At 40.3% G+C, this 12,980-nt stretch overlaps 2 protein-coding genes and 1 long non-coding RNA gene across 5 annotated transcripts in view; all 3 read left to right on the top strand.

The window, feature by feature from the left end:
* Positions 1-4,245, top strand: part of LOC118389398 (protein AF-17-like) — a 33,316-nt gene extending 29,071 nt beyond the window's left edge. The window contains exons 19-20 of the mRNA XM_052527695.1: positions 765-953; positions 1,190-4,245. Of these exons, the coding sequence (XP_052383655.1) occupies positions 765-953; positions 1,190-1,225 (225 nt within the window). The 3' untranslated portion in view covers positions 1,226-4,245. The remainder of the gene's footprint in view (positions 1-764; positions 954-1,189) is intronic.
* A 2,605-nt stretch (positions 4,246-6,850) lies between these two features.
* LOC127932693 (uncharacterized) lies at positions 6,851-9,848 on the top strand. 3 transcript variants are annotated; one of them, XR_008146361.1, is made up of 3 exons: positions 6,851-7,123; positions 8,946-9,062; positions 9,482-9,848. It is a non-coding gene; the product is annotated as an uncharacterized LOC127932693 (long non-coding RNA). The 3 variants fall into 3 exon arrangements; XR_008146360.1 differs by lacking the exon at positions 6,851-7,123 and adding an exon at positions 7,144-7,863; XR_008146362.1 differs by lacking the exon at positions 6,851-7,123 and adding an exon at positions 7,144-7,895.
* A 1,006-nt stretch (positions 9,849-10,854) lies between these two features.
* Positions 10,855-12,970, top strand: LOC118389250 (CDGSH iron-sulfur domain-containing protein 3, mitochondrial-like). The gene is made up of 3 exons (XM_035779125.2): positions 10,855-11,195; positions 11,512-11,628; positions 11,850-12,970. The coding sequence occupies exons 1-3, from the start codon at positions 11,106-11,108 to the stop codon at positions 12,033-12,035; spliced, it is 393 nt and encodes a 130-aa protein (XP_035635018.1). The 5' UTR covers positions 10,855-11,105; the 3' UTR covers positions 12,036-12,970.
* The last annotated feature ends 10 nt before the right edge of the window (positions 12,971-12,980 follow it).

Here is a 12,980-nt window from a genome sequence, read left to right as displayed (position 1 = left end):
GTGGCTCTTCTTTGCCAAGCATTGGATAACCTCCCTAGTGTTTGAAATTCACTGCTCAACTGAGGGACCTTACAACTAATTGTATGTGTGGGGTACAGAGATGAGGTAGTCATTCAAAAACATCTTAAACACTATTATTAGTCCATGCAATGTATTATGTGACTTGTTGAGCAACTTCTACTACTGAACTTATTTAGGCTTGCCATAACAAAGGGGTTAAATACTTGACAAAAGACATTTCTGCTTTTCATTTTTAATTCATTTGTAAACATTTCTAAAAACATAATTCCACATTGACGTTGTGGGGTATTGTGTGTAAGCCTGTGACACAAAATCTCAATTTAATCCATTTTAAATTTGGGCTGTAACACTTGAATACTTTCTGAAGGGACTGTACATACAAAGTTTCAAGACTCGAGGTCAAATGGGGCGGTGGATATGACGGTTTAAGTAAGACTGCTTATAACAGTGCCACCTATAGGCCAATCGGTTTATAGGACCATTTTTGCCCAAGTTGCTCATGGCCTCTAGTGCCAAATGATTTTGAAAAAGTTAACAATCTGCTTGGCTGTTAACCCCTAATTATTCAATGAGTGTGACCATTGCCAAGTTTATTTCGATCCCAAAAAATAAATGGAGAAGAAAAACAGCATACAGTATATGCTGCAGTCTTTTTTTGGGCCCAGCACCGTTGGATTCATTTTGGATGTGCATATCACTACACATTTTCAAGTCCCTTATGTCTTGTGCTGTGTGTGTCTCAGGAGCAGCAGGTGGTGGTCTTTCAGATGCTGCAGCAGCAGCGGCAGAGGGAGCTACAGCGACTCGCGCTAACCGGGGCCCTCACCTCCACCCCCACTTCCCAGTCCCCCAACCTGGGGGCCTCGCCACTGCAGGGTGGCCAGGGAAACCCACTCTTCGGCCTGCAGGATAATGCACTTCACAAGCCCGGGGTGAGTGTCGATATGCAGTTGTTCGAGACTCCTTATTTGAATAGACCATTGTATAGGTCAATTCTTGATCAACTGAAGCTATAAAAAATAAACTGCTTTGTAGGAGGTTGACCTGCTTTGTAACGCTGTTAAACCGGATGATATACTGTAGCTGTATACCTCATCAATGTTGATAAATGTATGTGTGGGCCGAACATCTAAACTCACAGGTCAGTTTTACATGTGTTTGATTTCAGGGGGTGGGAGAGAAGGGCGGAGACAAGAATGGCTGACATGTCATCTTCATGTCTGAACTGTTGCAGTTGTAACAGCAGCTATAACAGGGGAAAGGAAAGTAATTGAGCTGTTCCATCAGAAACTAATGTCACCTTTAATCTCTACCTGAAAGACTCTTGAACTCTCTGTCTTCTATCATCTCTGTCTTTCCCCCTCTTTTATGAATGTATAATGGATTCAATTTAAACGGTTATGTTTTTTTAATGCATTGAATTCCTTTTATTTGAGGATGTTTTTTTCTTCTAGGTCTGTGTGTGTGTAGGCAGCTTTCAGAGAGCATGAATACAGTGGTCTGTAATTGAATTGCACTAATCTGTTAGATAGACCAATTGTGTTTGCTCTTGTAGCAGAGCCAGAGACTCTGGAGTCCTGACGGTAAATGTGGAGAGTATTGGGGTCCAGCATAGAAATTGGACTCTGGTGATCAATTCCAAATCAACCCCTAGCCACTACTCTCAAGGCACTTCCTGAGATCTGAAATGATTAGATGGGCGTAAACAATATGATGACTATTCCACCTAGCCAATCAGAAGACAAGGTAAATCAATTACCTTGTAACTTTAAACCTATCCAATCCTTTTAGATCTACTGGAGTGCCTATGGGTAGGGCTAAGTGTCGACTTGGAATTTGGGCGTGAGTGTTTTGGGCCAAAGTGTCCTTAGGCCATAACTTTACTGAAGCACTGACCCTCCACTTAAGCAAGTGTACCCCTGTGGAACCAATGTATCCCTTCAAACATCCTTGTTGAGGACAAACTGTCTGACACCTCTCTAAACATCAACTGTCTTCCTTTCATTTTCTTCCCTCCCATATATTGTATAACTATGATATTCCTATTCTATCCTATTAAATGTCACAGCTACAGACTGGCACCAAATGATCTGGGGACTGGCATTGACAGTGTAGAATGCTAACTATGCCTCAGTCCACCCCTGAGAATTTAGAGAGAATGTATGATGTTCAATATGTGTGCCACTGCCGAGATTAATCAAACGAAACCAAACATTTGAAAATTGTCAAAGTAAATATGTAAGAAATTAATATTTTTGTTTCCTCAACCCATGTGTACTTTGCTGATATAGAACCGAATAAGGGACATTTGGTACTTACTGTTTCTAGGCTACTTGGAACTGACAAGTTAGTGATTGATTAGTATGAATATTTTGCACTCTATCCTGAAGTGTTAGTGTTTTCTTATTTGTTACGGTTGTACATATTGTTCTTTTGATGCCCGGAAAACTACTTGTTCTTTTAGCAATACTGTATAGTTGTCAATGCCTTAAAATAATGCTAGAGTTACTGAGGAAAATCAACTCCCCCTTAACAGCCAAAAGGCAGCTTCTTTTCTCTTATCCATTTCTTAGTCTAGTTTTTGTTCTGGTTACATTTACCGTTATTTCAGATTTAGGTGAAAGCACTCTTTTCAATCTTACCATTTATACTATTGATAGGCAACGGTGATAATGTCAACAATTGTAAAAATGAAAATATGTTTATTGGTAAGTCTGAAATCATCTGTAATTGTGTCTTAAGATGCTGCTCAATGTTCTGTTTTTTAGAAGAACTGACAAGCAACATCCCATGTTAGATGGTATCACTTTACTTTGTCTTAAGATCTATAAAATGCTGTCATAGCAATGACATAGCAGTCATGGTATTTGTGACTATGTTCTTATACAATTGTGACTCAAACTCTTATTGCTTTCATCGGGTCAGTGTTGAATCAATTGTCATCAGCTGACTTTATCTGTTATGATACGACTACCCATGACATCTGTTACGTCATTCTAGTAACACCATTATGTAAAGTATGTCTTACTACTGAGATCATGATGCCAAGTCATACATGTTACCATTCAGAACACATAGGCAACTCGGGAACTCTAATATGTAGCTTTCTTTACTGCCTGCTGCATCTACATTCCTGTGTGGCACATAATAACAGGTCCTTCTGTGCCGTTCTCCCAGGTCTTTTAACTCACTGTTGGACTGGAATAATATTTTTCCTTTGTGGTGTGCGTTACTCATCTTATTTGATCATTTCCTAATTTAAATATGGTCGAAGATCATTTCCAAATGTGTATTCGTTTTCTGTTTGCAACCTCGATATTGACCTCCCGTACATGTGATGTCGGTAAGTATTGGAACTGTTCTGTTTTTTGTAGTTTGTTGTCAGTGAGGAACTTTCAAGCGACGATGTTAGTTGGTAAAATACTGTAGCAACGAGACTATATGGGGAATGTTAACGTTGACAACACATGAGCCTATTCCTCCATATTGACAGGACTTCCGAAGGAGATCTGCGGTTGAACAAGTACGTCCTTTATGAGTTGTTGTACGATTAAGGTAATAATCTAGGAAAGAACATGTCGAAAGCGATTGTTTTTGACTGACAGAGTACTGCAAAGGAATCTTGAAAGGGAATCTTTCCCATGTTGCACTGGGGCGATTTGGCCCAATGAAATGTAAATAATTTTTTAAATATACTTTTGTTCTTTTTTATTGTTTGAGTACAAATTGTATACTTAAATGTGTTTGTGTATAGACACATTCATTTTCTAAGCTTTGAAGTTGGGTAACCAAGATAATCCATGTTGTTATGTATGTATGTATGTATGTCGTTATGTGTATCTGTTATGTATTACAGCATATTTAAGCACCTCTCTCTTAAAGAAGTTTGATGAAAATGGAACTAACTTCTTGGGACATAAAATGCATGAAATGCAGTTAAGTCTCGCAAATCAGTAGCTAAATACCAAGTTAGACTACGCAGAGTTTTTAAATGCATTGTTCTCAAAAAAAGTTTTATGAAATTTAAATTGAGCACTGCATTTGAGAAAAGACAAGCATTGTTGTCAATGTACAGTGTATTTGTTTGAGAGAATTAATCAACAATGAATTTGCCAATATTCAGATTTAATGCCCTGTAAAGTATTTTGATATTTTTGTGTAAAAATTAAAAAGGCACAATTAAGACGACTGAACTTTTACTGTCAATAAATGTATTTTACTGAGTTGATTTGCATGTTCTCTTGGTTTCAAAGCGTTATTTACAGACCGCGGCATTGACAAAGTCCTCATTGTGTTGCATCACTTATTTGAAGCAGCCTGTCATAATGCCTTCATGAATCAGTCATAACAGTGTTATGAACAGTCATAACTGAAAGAGAGCCACTCCCCAGTTGGGCTGGCCTGTGACGCACTGACACATTTTCCAGTCAGAGGAATAAGGAAACCTCACAGAGAGTTACACACAATATAAAATGTTATTTCCAGAGAACATATTTATGAGATGGATGTGGTTCTGAGTAATAGCACAAGACAAATGAGTAGTTTGGGGAGACAGTTTATGATCCCCCTAGTCCAGGGATGGGTCACTTTGATGGATGTAGGAGACACAAAAAAATCTGAATTCATCATGAGGGGCTGCAGTTGCTCCCGGGTCTGCGTACCCACATGTCCCTGGCCTAGTCTCGGGCACCGCCAAGGGATGGGTGGAGTTAGCTGTATGAAGTTTAAAAAACTCAAAGCCAGGGGAATCTGTAACAATAACAGTGTCATGAACCAGTCAAAACACTGTAGAAGGAGCAAGTAAGGCAGTATGATCCCGGCAAAATAAATAGTGGGGGAAGGCCATATCGGTAAAACATGAGCAAAAATGAGTGAATGGACTTGAAAATGGGAGGTATAGCCTACGATCCAAAATGTGATGTGGTTTAGATGAGAATACTGACATTTTGCAAAGGCAGAGATGAGTGGCCGACACGGAGACGCTCGCGGACAGTTCTGGCCTAATGGAAATCGCCAAATCTCATGACACTTTTTGGTGTTCTGTGTAACAGGTGTCTCTTTCCATTCACCACTGTTTGGAGGCTGGGAATATTTTACAAGTGGATGAACTTGCACAGGTAGCCGAGTAAAGGAGCCCTTTGAAGTGATTATTTGACAATCAGATTAAAACATCATAACTGGTTGTGTTTATTCCACAATAAAGTGAATACATTTTAAAAATTAAATGACAATTATTTACGACTAGGCCCACAGAAATCCTATTGAATTAATAGGGAATCGATATGTAATTCTATGATCAGGCGCATAAACATGTTTGCACAGATAATTAATTATACTTTCACCCTTGGATAGAGGACTCCTCTTTATATCTGTACCATTGTAGCATCTGTGACAGCATGGGCAGCACCATCGAGGCTACAACTAATAGGAATCCCCACCCAGTTGACTAATTTGACTACTTTAAAATGCTGGAAGTATGGTGGAAAGAGACTAACAACAACCTCTCTCTCAATGTGAGCAAGACAAAAGAGCTGATCGTAGACTGCAGGAAAAGGCGGGCCAAACAGGCCTCCATTAACATCGACGGGGCTGTAGTGGAGCGGGTCGTGTATTTCAAGTTCCTTGGTGTCCACATCACCAACTAATTATCATGGTCCAAACACACCAAGCCAGTTTTGAAGAGGGCATGACAAAACCTTTTCCCCCTCAGGAGACTGAAAAGATTTGGCATGGGTCCCCAGATCAAAAAGTTTGACAGCTGCACCTGTCACGCCCTGATCTGTTTCACCTGTCTTTATACCTGTGTTCTCTGTTTGTCTGTTGCCAGTTCGTTTTGTTCATAGAACCTACCAGCGTTTTCCCCCTTGCTCCTGTATTAGTTCCTGTTTTCTAGTTTTTCCCGGCTTTGACCCTTCTACCTGTCCTGACTCTGAGCCTGTCTAGCCTCCTGTTCCTTTTCCTCACTAATCTGGATTACCGACCTCTGCCTGACCTGACCCTGAGCCTGACTGCCATCCTGTACCTTTGCCCCTGTTCTTGTAATAAACATTGTTACTTCGACACAGTCTGCATCTGGGTCTTACCTTAAAACGTGATAGCACCATCGAGAGCATCCTGACCGGTTGCATCACCGCCTGGTATGGCAACTGCTCGGAATCTGACCATAAGATTCTACAGAGGGTAGTGCATGCGGCCCAGGACATCACTGGGGCCAAGCTTCCTGCAATCCAGGACCTATACAATAGGCGGTATCAGAAAATAGTCCATAAAATTGTCAGAGACTCCAATCACCCAAGTCAGAGACTGTTTTCTCTGATTTTGCACGGCAAGAGGTACCGGAGCACCAAGTATGGGACCAAAAGTATCCTAGACTTCTACCCCCAAGCCATAAGACTGCAATTAATCAAATGCCCCCCTCCATTTGTTTTGTACGCTGCTACTCGCTGTTTATTATCTATGCATAGTCACTTCACTCCCTACCTACGTGTACAAATTACCTCAACTCACCTCTACCCCCACACACTGACTCGGTACTGTACCCCCTGGATATAGCCTTGTTATGAGTTATTTTATTGTGTTACTTTTTATAATGTTTTACTTTAGCTTATTTGGTAAATATGTTCTTAACTATTCTTGAACTGTACTGTTGGTTAAGGGCTTGTAAGGAAGCATTTCACGGTAAGGTCTACACTTCAGAGCATGTATTCAGGGCATGTGACAAATAATGTTTGATTTGATTTGAAACCCTCAATGGCACAGCCTTTGCTAAAACAGGCTTTTGGCCACTAGAGGCCTCTATCTTCCTCTATGATTGGTGATGGCTGAAGAAATTTGGCTTCACCGAAAACCCTCACCGAAAACCCTCACAACATTTTACAGATGCACAATTTAGAGCATCCTGTTGGGCTGTATCACCGCCTGGTACGGCAACTGCACCTCCCACAACGGCAAGGCTCTCCAAAGGGTGCATCGCAGGGGGCAAACTACCTGCCCTCCATGACACCTACAGCACCCGATGTCACAGGAAGGCCAAAAAAGATCATCAAAGACAACAACCACCCGATCCACTGCCTGTTAACCTCGCTACCATCCAGAAGGCGAGGTCAGTACAGGTGCATCAAAGGTGGGACCGAGAGACTGAAAAATAGCTTCTATCTCAAAGCTATCACACTGTTAAACAGCCATCACTAACACAGAGAGGCTGCTGCCTACATAGAGACTTGAAAATATTGGACACTTTAATAAATGGATCACCAGTCACTTTAACTTCTTCGGGATCGGTGTTATATGTATATATTCTTACTCAATTCCTTACTTAGATGTGTGTGTATTAGGTTGCTGTTGTGGAATTGTTCGATTACATGTTAGATATTGTTGCATTGTCCGAACTAGAAGCACAAGTATTTCGCTACACTCGCAATAACATCTGCTAACCATGTGTATGTGACTAATAACATTTGGTTTGTATGGAAGTGGACCTCGCCCTGGGGCGTCTTTTTACAATTATAGGCCAATAGCTTACCTGTCTGTGTTACAAAATATTGCTACAATCATTGTCATTGGCGATATAAACCCATTTGGAAGTTGATACTTGTTGTGGGCGGTCTAACTTGTCTTTTTAATTCATTTTTTTTTTGTGAAAAGGGTAAAGTGAAAGCTACTGGAGATTGTTTTGTCTGACTTTTCTTAGGAGGTAGGTAGCCTTACTAAAAACCGGGACGTCAACAAAGATGCTCGCGCGCCGCTTCAGGAAGAATAAACGTGATCATAGGAACAAGGCGTAATGGGACCGTCGCAATTTTGAGGCAACCTCGGTTATTTGCAGCTGTTACCAATTCAAGCGTATGTATAAACTCAAGGCAAATCCATTTTTTGTAAGTAGGTCGCTTGTGAGATTTGATTGCAAGTGCAGTAGTTATAGAATAACACCTTTTGTCAGCTTTCTGGTGCGATCTGGATTCCAGCCTCTCTGTAAAGCCTCACTAAAATAATTGAAATAGACGATATGAGTATTAAAGTATCACTGTTGACATGTGTATTTGAAAAAATATATTCAGTTATATAATTATTATTATTATATATTTGAATATATAAATCTAGATTCTAGCATTTAAAGAATAATTATAAGGCACTGTATGAAATAACAACATGTATGTTTTTCATAGTAGATAAAGGAAGGGCAACTGTTCAAAGAAAACCTGCATAGTCATTAGAGAACACACCTTATTCACCCATGGCACAGAACTGCCATTCATATGGTAGTGAATAGGAGGGGTGCGTTTGAGTCACTAACGTGCCCCCCTTTGGTTGTGCCGTGGCGGATGGTAAATTGGTGGTTGAAGATATCCCTCTAGTGGTGTGGGGGCTGTGCTTTTGGGATGGGGCCACAGTGTCTCCTGACCCCTCCTGTCTCAGCCTCCAGTATTTAGAGAGAACATTTTTCATATTTGAAACTTTTTTTCTGCAATTCTACACATTTTGTCATGGGGTGTAGATAATTATTTTGCCATTTTAAAGCAAATTTCTTGTAATTCTATACATTTTGCCATTTCTAATGTGTATTCATCTAATATTGAGTGACTTGACCATTACTAAAAATCTTTGGACTAAAAAACCGTATCTTAAAAACATTAGCTGACATGGGCTAGTTGATCTGGACATTTCTGTTATAAATAATTATCTAAGGTATGCAATGACTGACATGACAAGAAGAATACTGATGATGCACTATCCCATTTCTAAATGTCACCTTGCACATTCTACTATTACAACTTTCAAGAGTACATTTAAAATAAAATTACATTTATTGCTACAGTTTGTGAACCACTGCACCATGAGTTCTCAGTGCCAGGATCAACACTTCTGTCATACGACAAGACTAAGCAATACTCTATTATTGTGTGACTAAACTACCTCTTCCTCAGATGCAGTGTTCCGCTCAGATCAATAAGACAGTCGTTACTGCCAAGATGCCTTTCAGGGGGAAAGTGACTGGAGGCAAGTGCTATGTCTGGTGTGCATGTGGACACAGCAAGAAACAGGTGAGTGTTAGGCATTGAATGTTCAAAGTAGAGTACTCTGGCTTAAAATTCCTGCCTGTGCAGAACTCTAGCCTGTACCCTAGTTATTGATGAAAAAACAGGCCTGACTAACCTGATGTATAATGTCGGGGCCTGTCGGGCTCGGGTCGTGTAGCAGAGTTCTAGTTCAAGGCATTGAATGTAAAAAAACGAAAAAACTAAAGAAGGGTTAGAACTGATGAGCCAAAATGTATGCAATATTAACCCTTTCCAATTCCAGCAGAGGTGATTTATGCCTATATGCTATTTTTAGATCTTCTACATGAGAATAATGTTTCAGATTGTAATCTGTGCTATAATTTACAAATGAAATCAGTGAAACAATAGCTCTGACAGTCTCGCTACCTCTCTCTCTCTCTCTGACGCCCTTTCTCTGTCAGCCCTTCTGTGACGGTGCTCACAGGACTCAAGCACCCAGTATCTCTCCACCACACTTCACTCCCGAGAAGGACAGCACCCTTATGCTGTGTCCTTGTAGGCAAACCAAAAATGTACTTTACTGTGATGGCACACATTTCAAGGTCATCTTCTAGCATCTAGTCAGCTCAGTGGAAAAAAAAGTGTTTAAAATTAATAACTTATTAAAAAATAAATTAAACATGTCATGAAGTGGCTAACTTCCTTATACTGTACTGCCTATATTGATTGTTCATAAATCACTTGTTGACAAACATTTTATTTATGATAAATGGATAAAGGCATTTATGTTTTGTCACTGTCCATAGGGTAATAAATAACAGCCTACTATTTCAATACACATTGTGTCATTCTTATTTTTTTTCCCTTAAACCATGCATTATTTTGAGAAACAGTCAGGCAATGTAGATATTACAAGAAAACAGTGACTTTTGGCCTACATAGAACAAAGCTCATGTTCATGTTCAAAGGAAATCTTCAAGGAGCCTGAGCTCAAACTGGAGGCAAGACATGATGCAAGGATAGTGAAATAGGCCTACTGCAACATATCAAAAAAAAAATGTTGTATTCATATTTGTCTAACATGCTGGCGTCGGGCAAGTTCATATAGCTGATATATGATGATCGTTATTAAACTAAGTTAATGTGTGAAAAAAAAAGAACCAAAATGTGACTTCTGCTTTTAACCCAACCCCAAAACACAGGTTTTGGAGAGGTGCAGGGTGGCTGCCACACTGAACACTTGGGGAGCTGTTGTTGTGAGGGTCAAGTGCCTTTCTCAGGGGCACAACAGCAGGCAAATGGCATCTAGGAATGTAATGCCAGCAACCAATTGTTGCCAGCTCACTTCCCGACAGATTTTTTCAGTCGGACCTGAGATTCAAACTCGCAACCCTCCGGCCACTGGTTCACCTCTCTAACCGCCAGGCTACCTACCTTATGGAACTGGGCTGCTTCCTGGGCTTGCAACCTGGACTCTGGGGTATATGTAACATAGTAAACGTAATCCGGGATACTCAATTAGTATACATGACATTTCGTATGGTATGTATTAATTTTCAGATATCCATAATCCATTGTCTATGATACTTTACGGATTACAATTCTTATAATATGTTACACATTTGTTAAACGTTTGATATGTTACGAATTTGTTGTAGCTAATGTTAGCTAGGTGGCAACCTAGCTAGGCTTGGAGTTAGGGTCAAGGTTATGAGTTAGGTTAAAGGGTTAAACTAATTCACTTTTCACCCGGTGAAACTCTTTCCAACCGGGTAACCAAGGCCAGATAATCGAATCCCCTCAATGCTGCGCATCTTGGTTGGAGAGAAGCGCATGCAGCGGCTCACGTGACTAATTCCCGGAAGCCACCTCTACATGACCAGCCGTTAGCTACACAGTCTCCGCTCGTCCTTATCTCAAGTGAAGCTAACGTTGGTTGTTGATGCCATTTTCATTTGGTTGCTAATTGTCTGTCACTAATATGAATACGTTGAATTTGAAGGCTTTATTTATAAATAACAATATACAGACCACAGAGTAGCAGCCGCAGGCTACTTAATAGCACGCACCCACCCACAACCAAATATGAACACGATCATGTCAGACAGAGTGCGCAAATTAGTTTCTGCAACCTTGATACAACCTTGGACGTGGCCGATTATTACTGCCCCAAAGGTAAGCAAACGATTAAAGTCTCAAGGAAGACGTTTCACATGGTTAACAACAAAACACAATCTATCTTGTGCATGTAAACAAGTTGTCTTTGGTTGCAACGGCAGCCTGGTGTTCAAATGGTGGATTACAATGTTGTGAGGTGAGGATTTACTCCCACTCTATAGCATTGGGAGGAAGTGATTTATTGTTATCTGCCGTAATATAATTTTCCATTTTCTTGTTTGTGACCACACACAGGCATTTGTAGGATGCATTCACAGAATTTGCATATTAGAAATCAGTTTTGCTACCCTAAATCTGAAACTTATCGTTACAGGTCCAGCTCTCCAGTCTATCCAGTGAGCCTGTCATCGCTTCCAAAAAGCCTTTCAAGGTGGAGCTTGTAGGGGGAAAGCGTTACTCATGGTGCACTTGTGGACACAGCAAGAAACAGGTGAGGGCACTACAATCATGCTTTACATTGGTCACCATGCGCCCATCACTCTACTTTCAATGAAACAGGTTCATTGAACTCTGTCATGTGGAATTGGATCAGATTTGCTTTAGCATACCAACACAGCAGATTATTCAGTGACACAGAATCTAGCAGCAGTAACTAATTTAGAATTTGAGGTCCTCAAACGCTGTCGTGTTTCTCCCATCTTTCTGTCTTAGCCTTTCTGTGATGGAACCCACAAGACTAAAGCCCAGGGCCTGATGCCTCTGCGCTTCGTCCCTGAGAAGGACTCCAAAGCTTGGCTGTGTGGCTGCAAGTACACCGCTAACCCACCATACTGCGATGGCACTCACAAGCAGGAATTCATCCATTCTGCCCTGCTCCCAGAGAACACCGACTCCTGAATGGCTAGGCGCTGAATATGTTTTTGTCCAATTCACTGAGCTGTGGGTCCTCTGAGTTCTGGTCCTGGAGATGTAGGACCAGAATCACTGGTTCAGAAAGTAGCTCTGCACTTGGGTGATTGATGGCAAACAGATGACTTATGTACATATCTGACATACTGTGACATGCTTAGATCTGATGTGAAAAGATCTGTGATTGGTCAAAATACTGATTAGGGGAAAAAATATCAGAATTGGGCTACATGTCTAAACGCAGCGTTAGGAACCCCATTATAATATAATGGGAAACTCTCGGCTTAGCACTAGCTTTGAACAAATCTCCCACTGTAGTCCATACAAGATTTACATGACATAAGAGCGCTGTGAACAACTCAATTAAGGATGCATCCTATGATAGGCTGTGATACTTGTTATGGGGCAATTCCACAATAACAGAATTATGCTGGGATTTCACTTTAAAATGACTGTGTCGCTTTGGATAAAAGCGTCTGCTAAATGGCATATATTATTATTATATTAAAACCAATGATTAAAGTTAATCAAACCATTCAACTTTATGCACAATGGCTAGTTTTAACAATTTCCACAAAAAAAACATTTACTTGAGTGCAAATGCAGTTAGGTAACAGTATCAGTTACTCACTCTTTGCAATCATTGGTTTGTTTGGCATACATTTTAAAGTGAAAAATAATGATGTTAATGTGGAATAGCCCTGTGTGTGGTATGCACTGGTGCTTCTGTAAATTGTGATGAAACAGATATTTAAAATGTTAATGCTCTGCTAATGATACGCACAAGTATTGTGATGGACTGTTTCTCAAAATGAAGTATTGTAATAGAACACTAAATCATAGGCTTTCTATAAGATTAATTGTTTAAGATGTATTATTCCCTCCATGGTGTATTCTGTCTGAAATTAAAATGATCAAATACATTTTTTACTT

The sequence above is a fragment of the Oncorhynchus keta genome, chromosome 10 (genome assembly GCF_023373465.1).
Source record: "Oncorhynchus keta strain PuntledgeMale-10-30-2019 chromosome 10, Oket_V2, whole genome shotgun sequence".
Classification (NCBI taxonomy): domain Eukaryota; kingdom Metazoa; phylum Chordata; class Actinopteri; order Salmoniformes; family Salmonidae; genus Oncorhynchus; species Oncorhynchus keta.
This window is presented reverse-complemented; position numbering and strand designations above follow the sequence as displayed.

Excerpts from the sequence above, each read along its gene's own strand:
- LOC118389250 (XM_035779125.2), top strand. The coding sequence starts at position 11,106 with ATGAACACGATCATGTCAGACAGAGTGCGCAAATTAGTTTCTGCAACC. Across the intron at positions 11,196-11,511 it reads CGATTATTACTGCCCCAAAG|GTCCAGCTCTCCAGTCTATC; the intron begins GTAAGCAAACGA and ends TTATCGTTACAG. Across the intron at positions 11,629-11,849 it reads GTGGACACAGCAAGAAACAG|CCTTTCTGTGATGGAACCCA; the intron begins GTGAGGGCACTA and ends TTTCTGTCTTAG.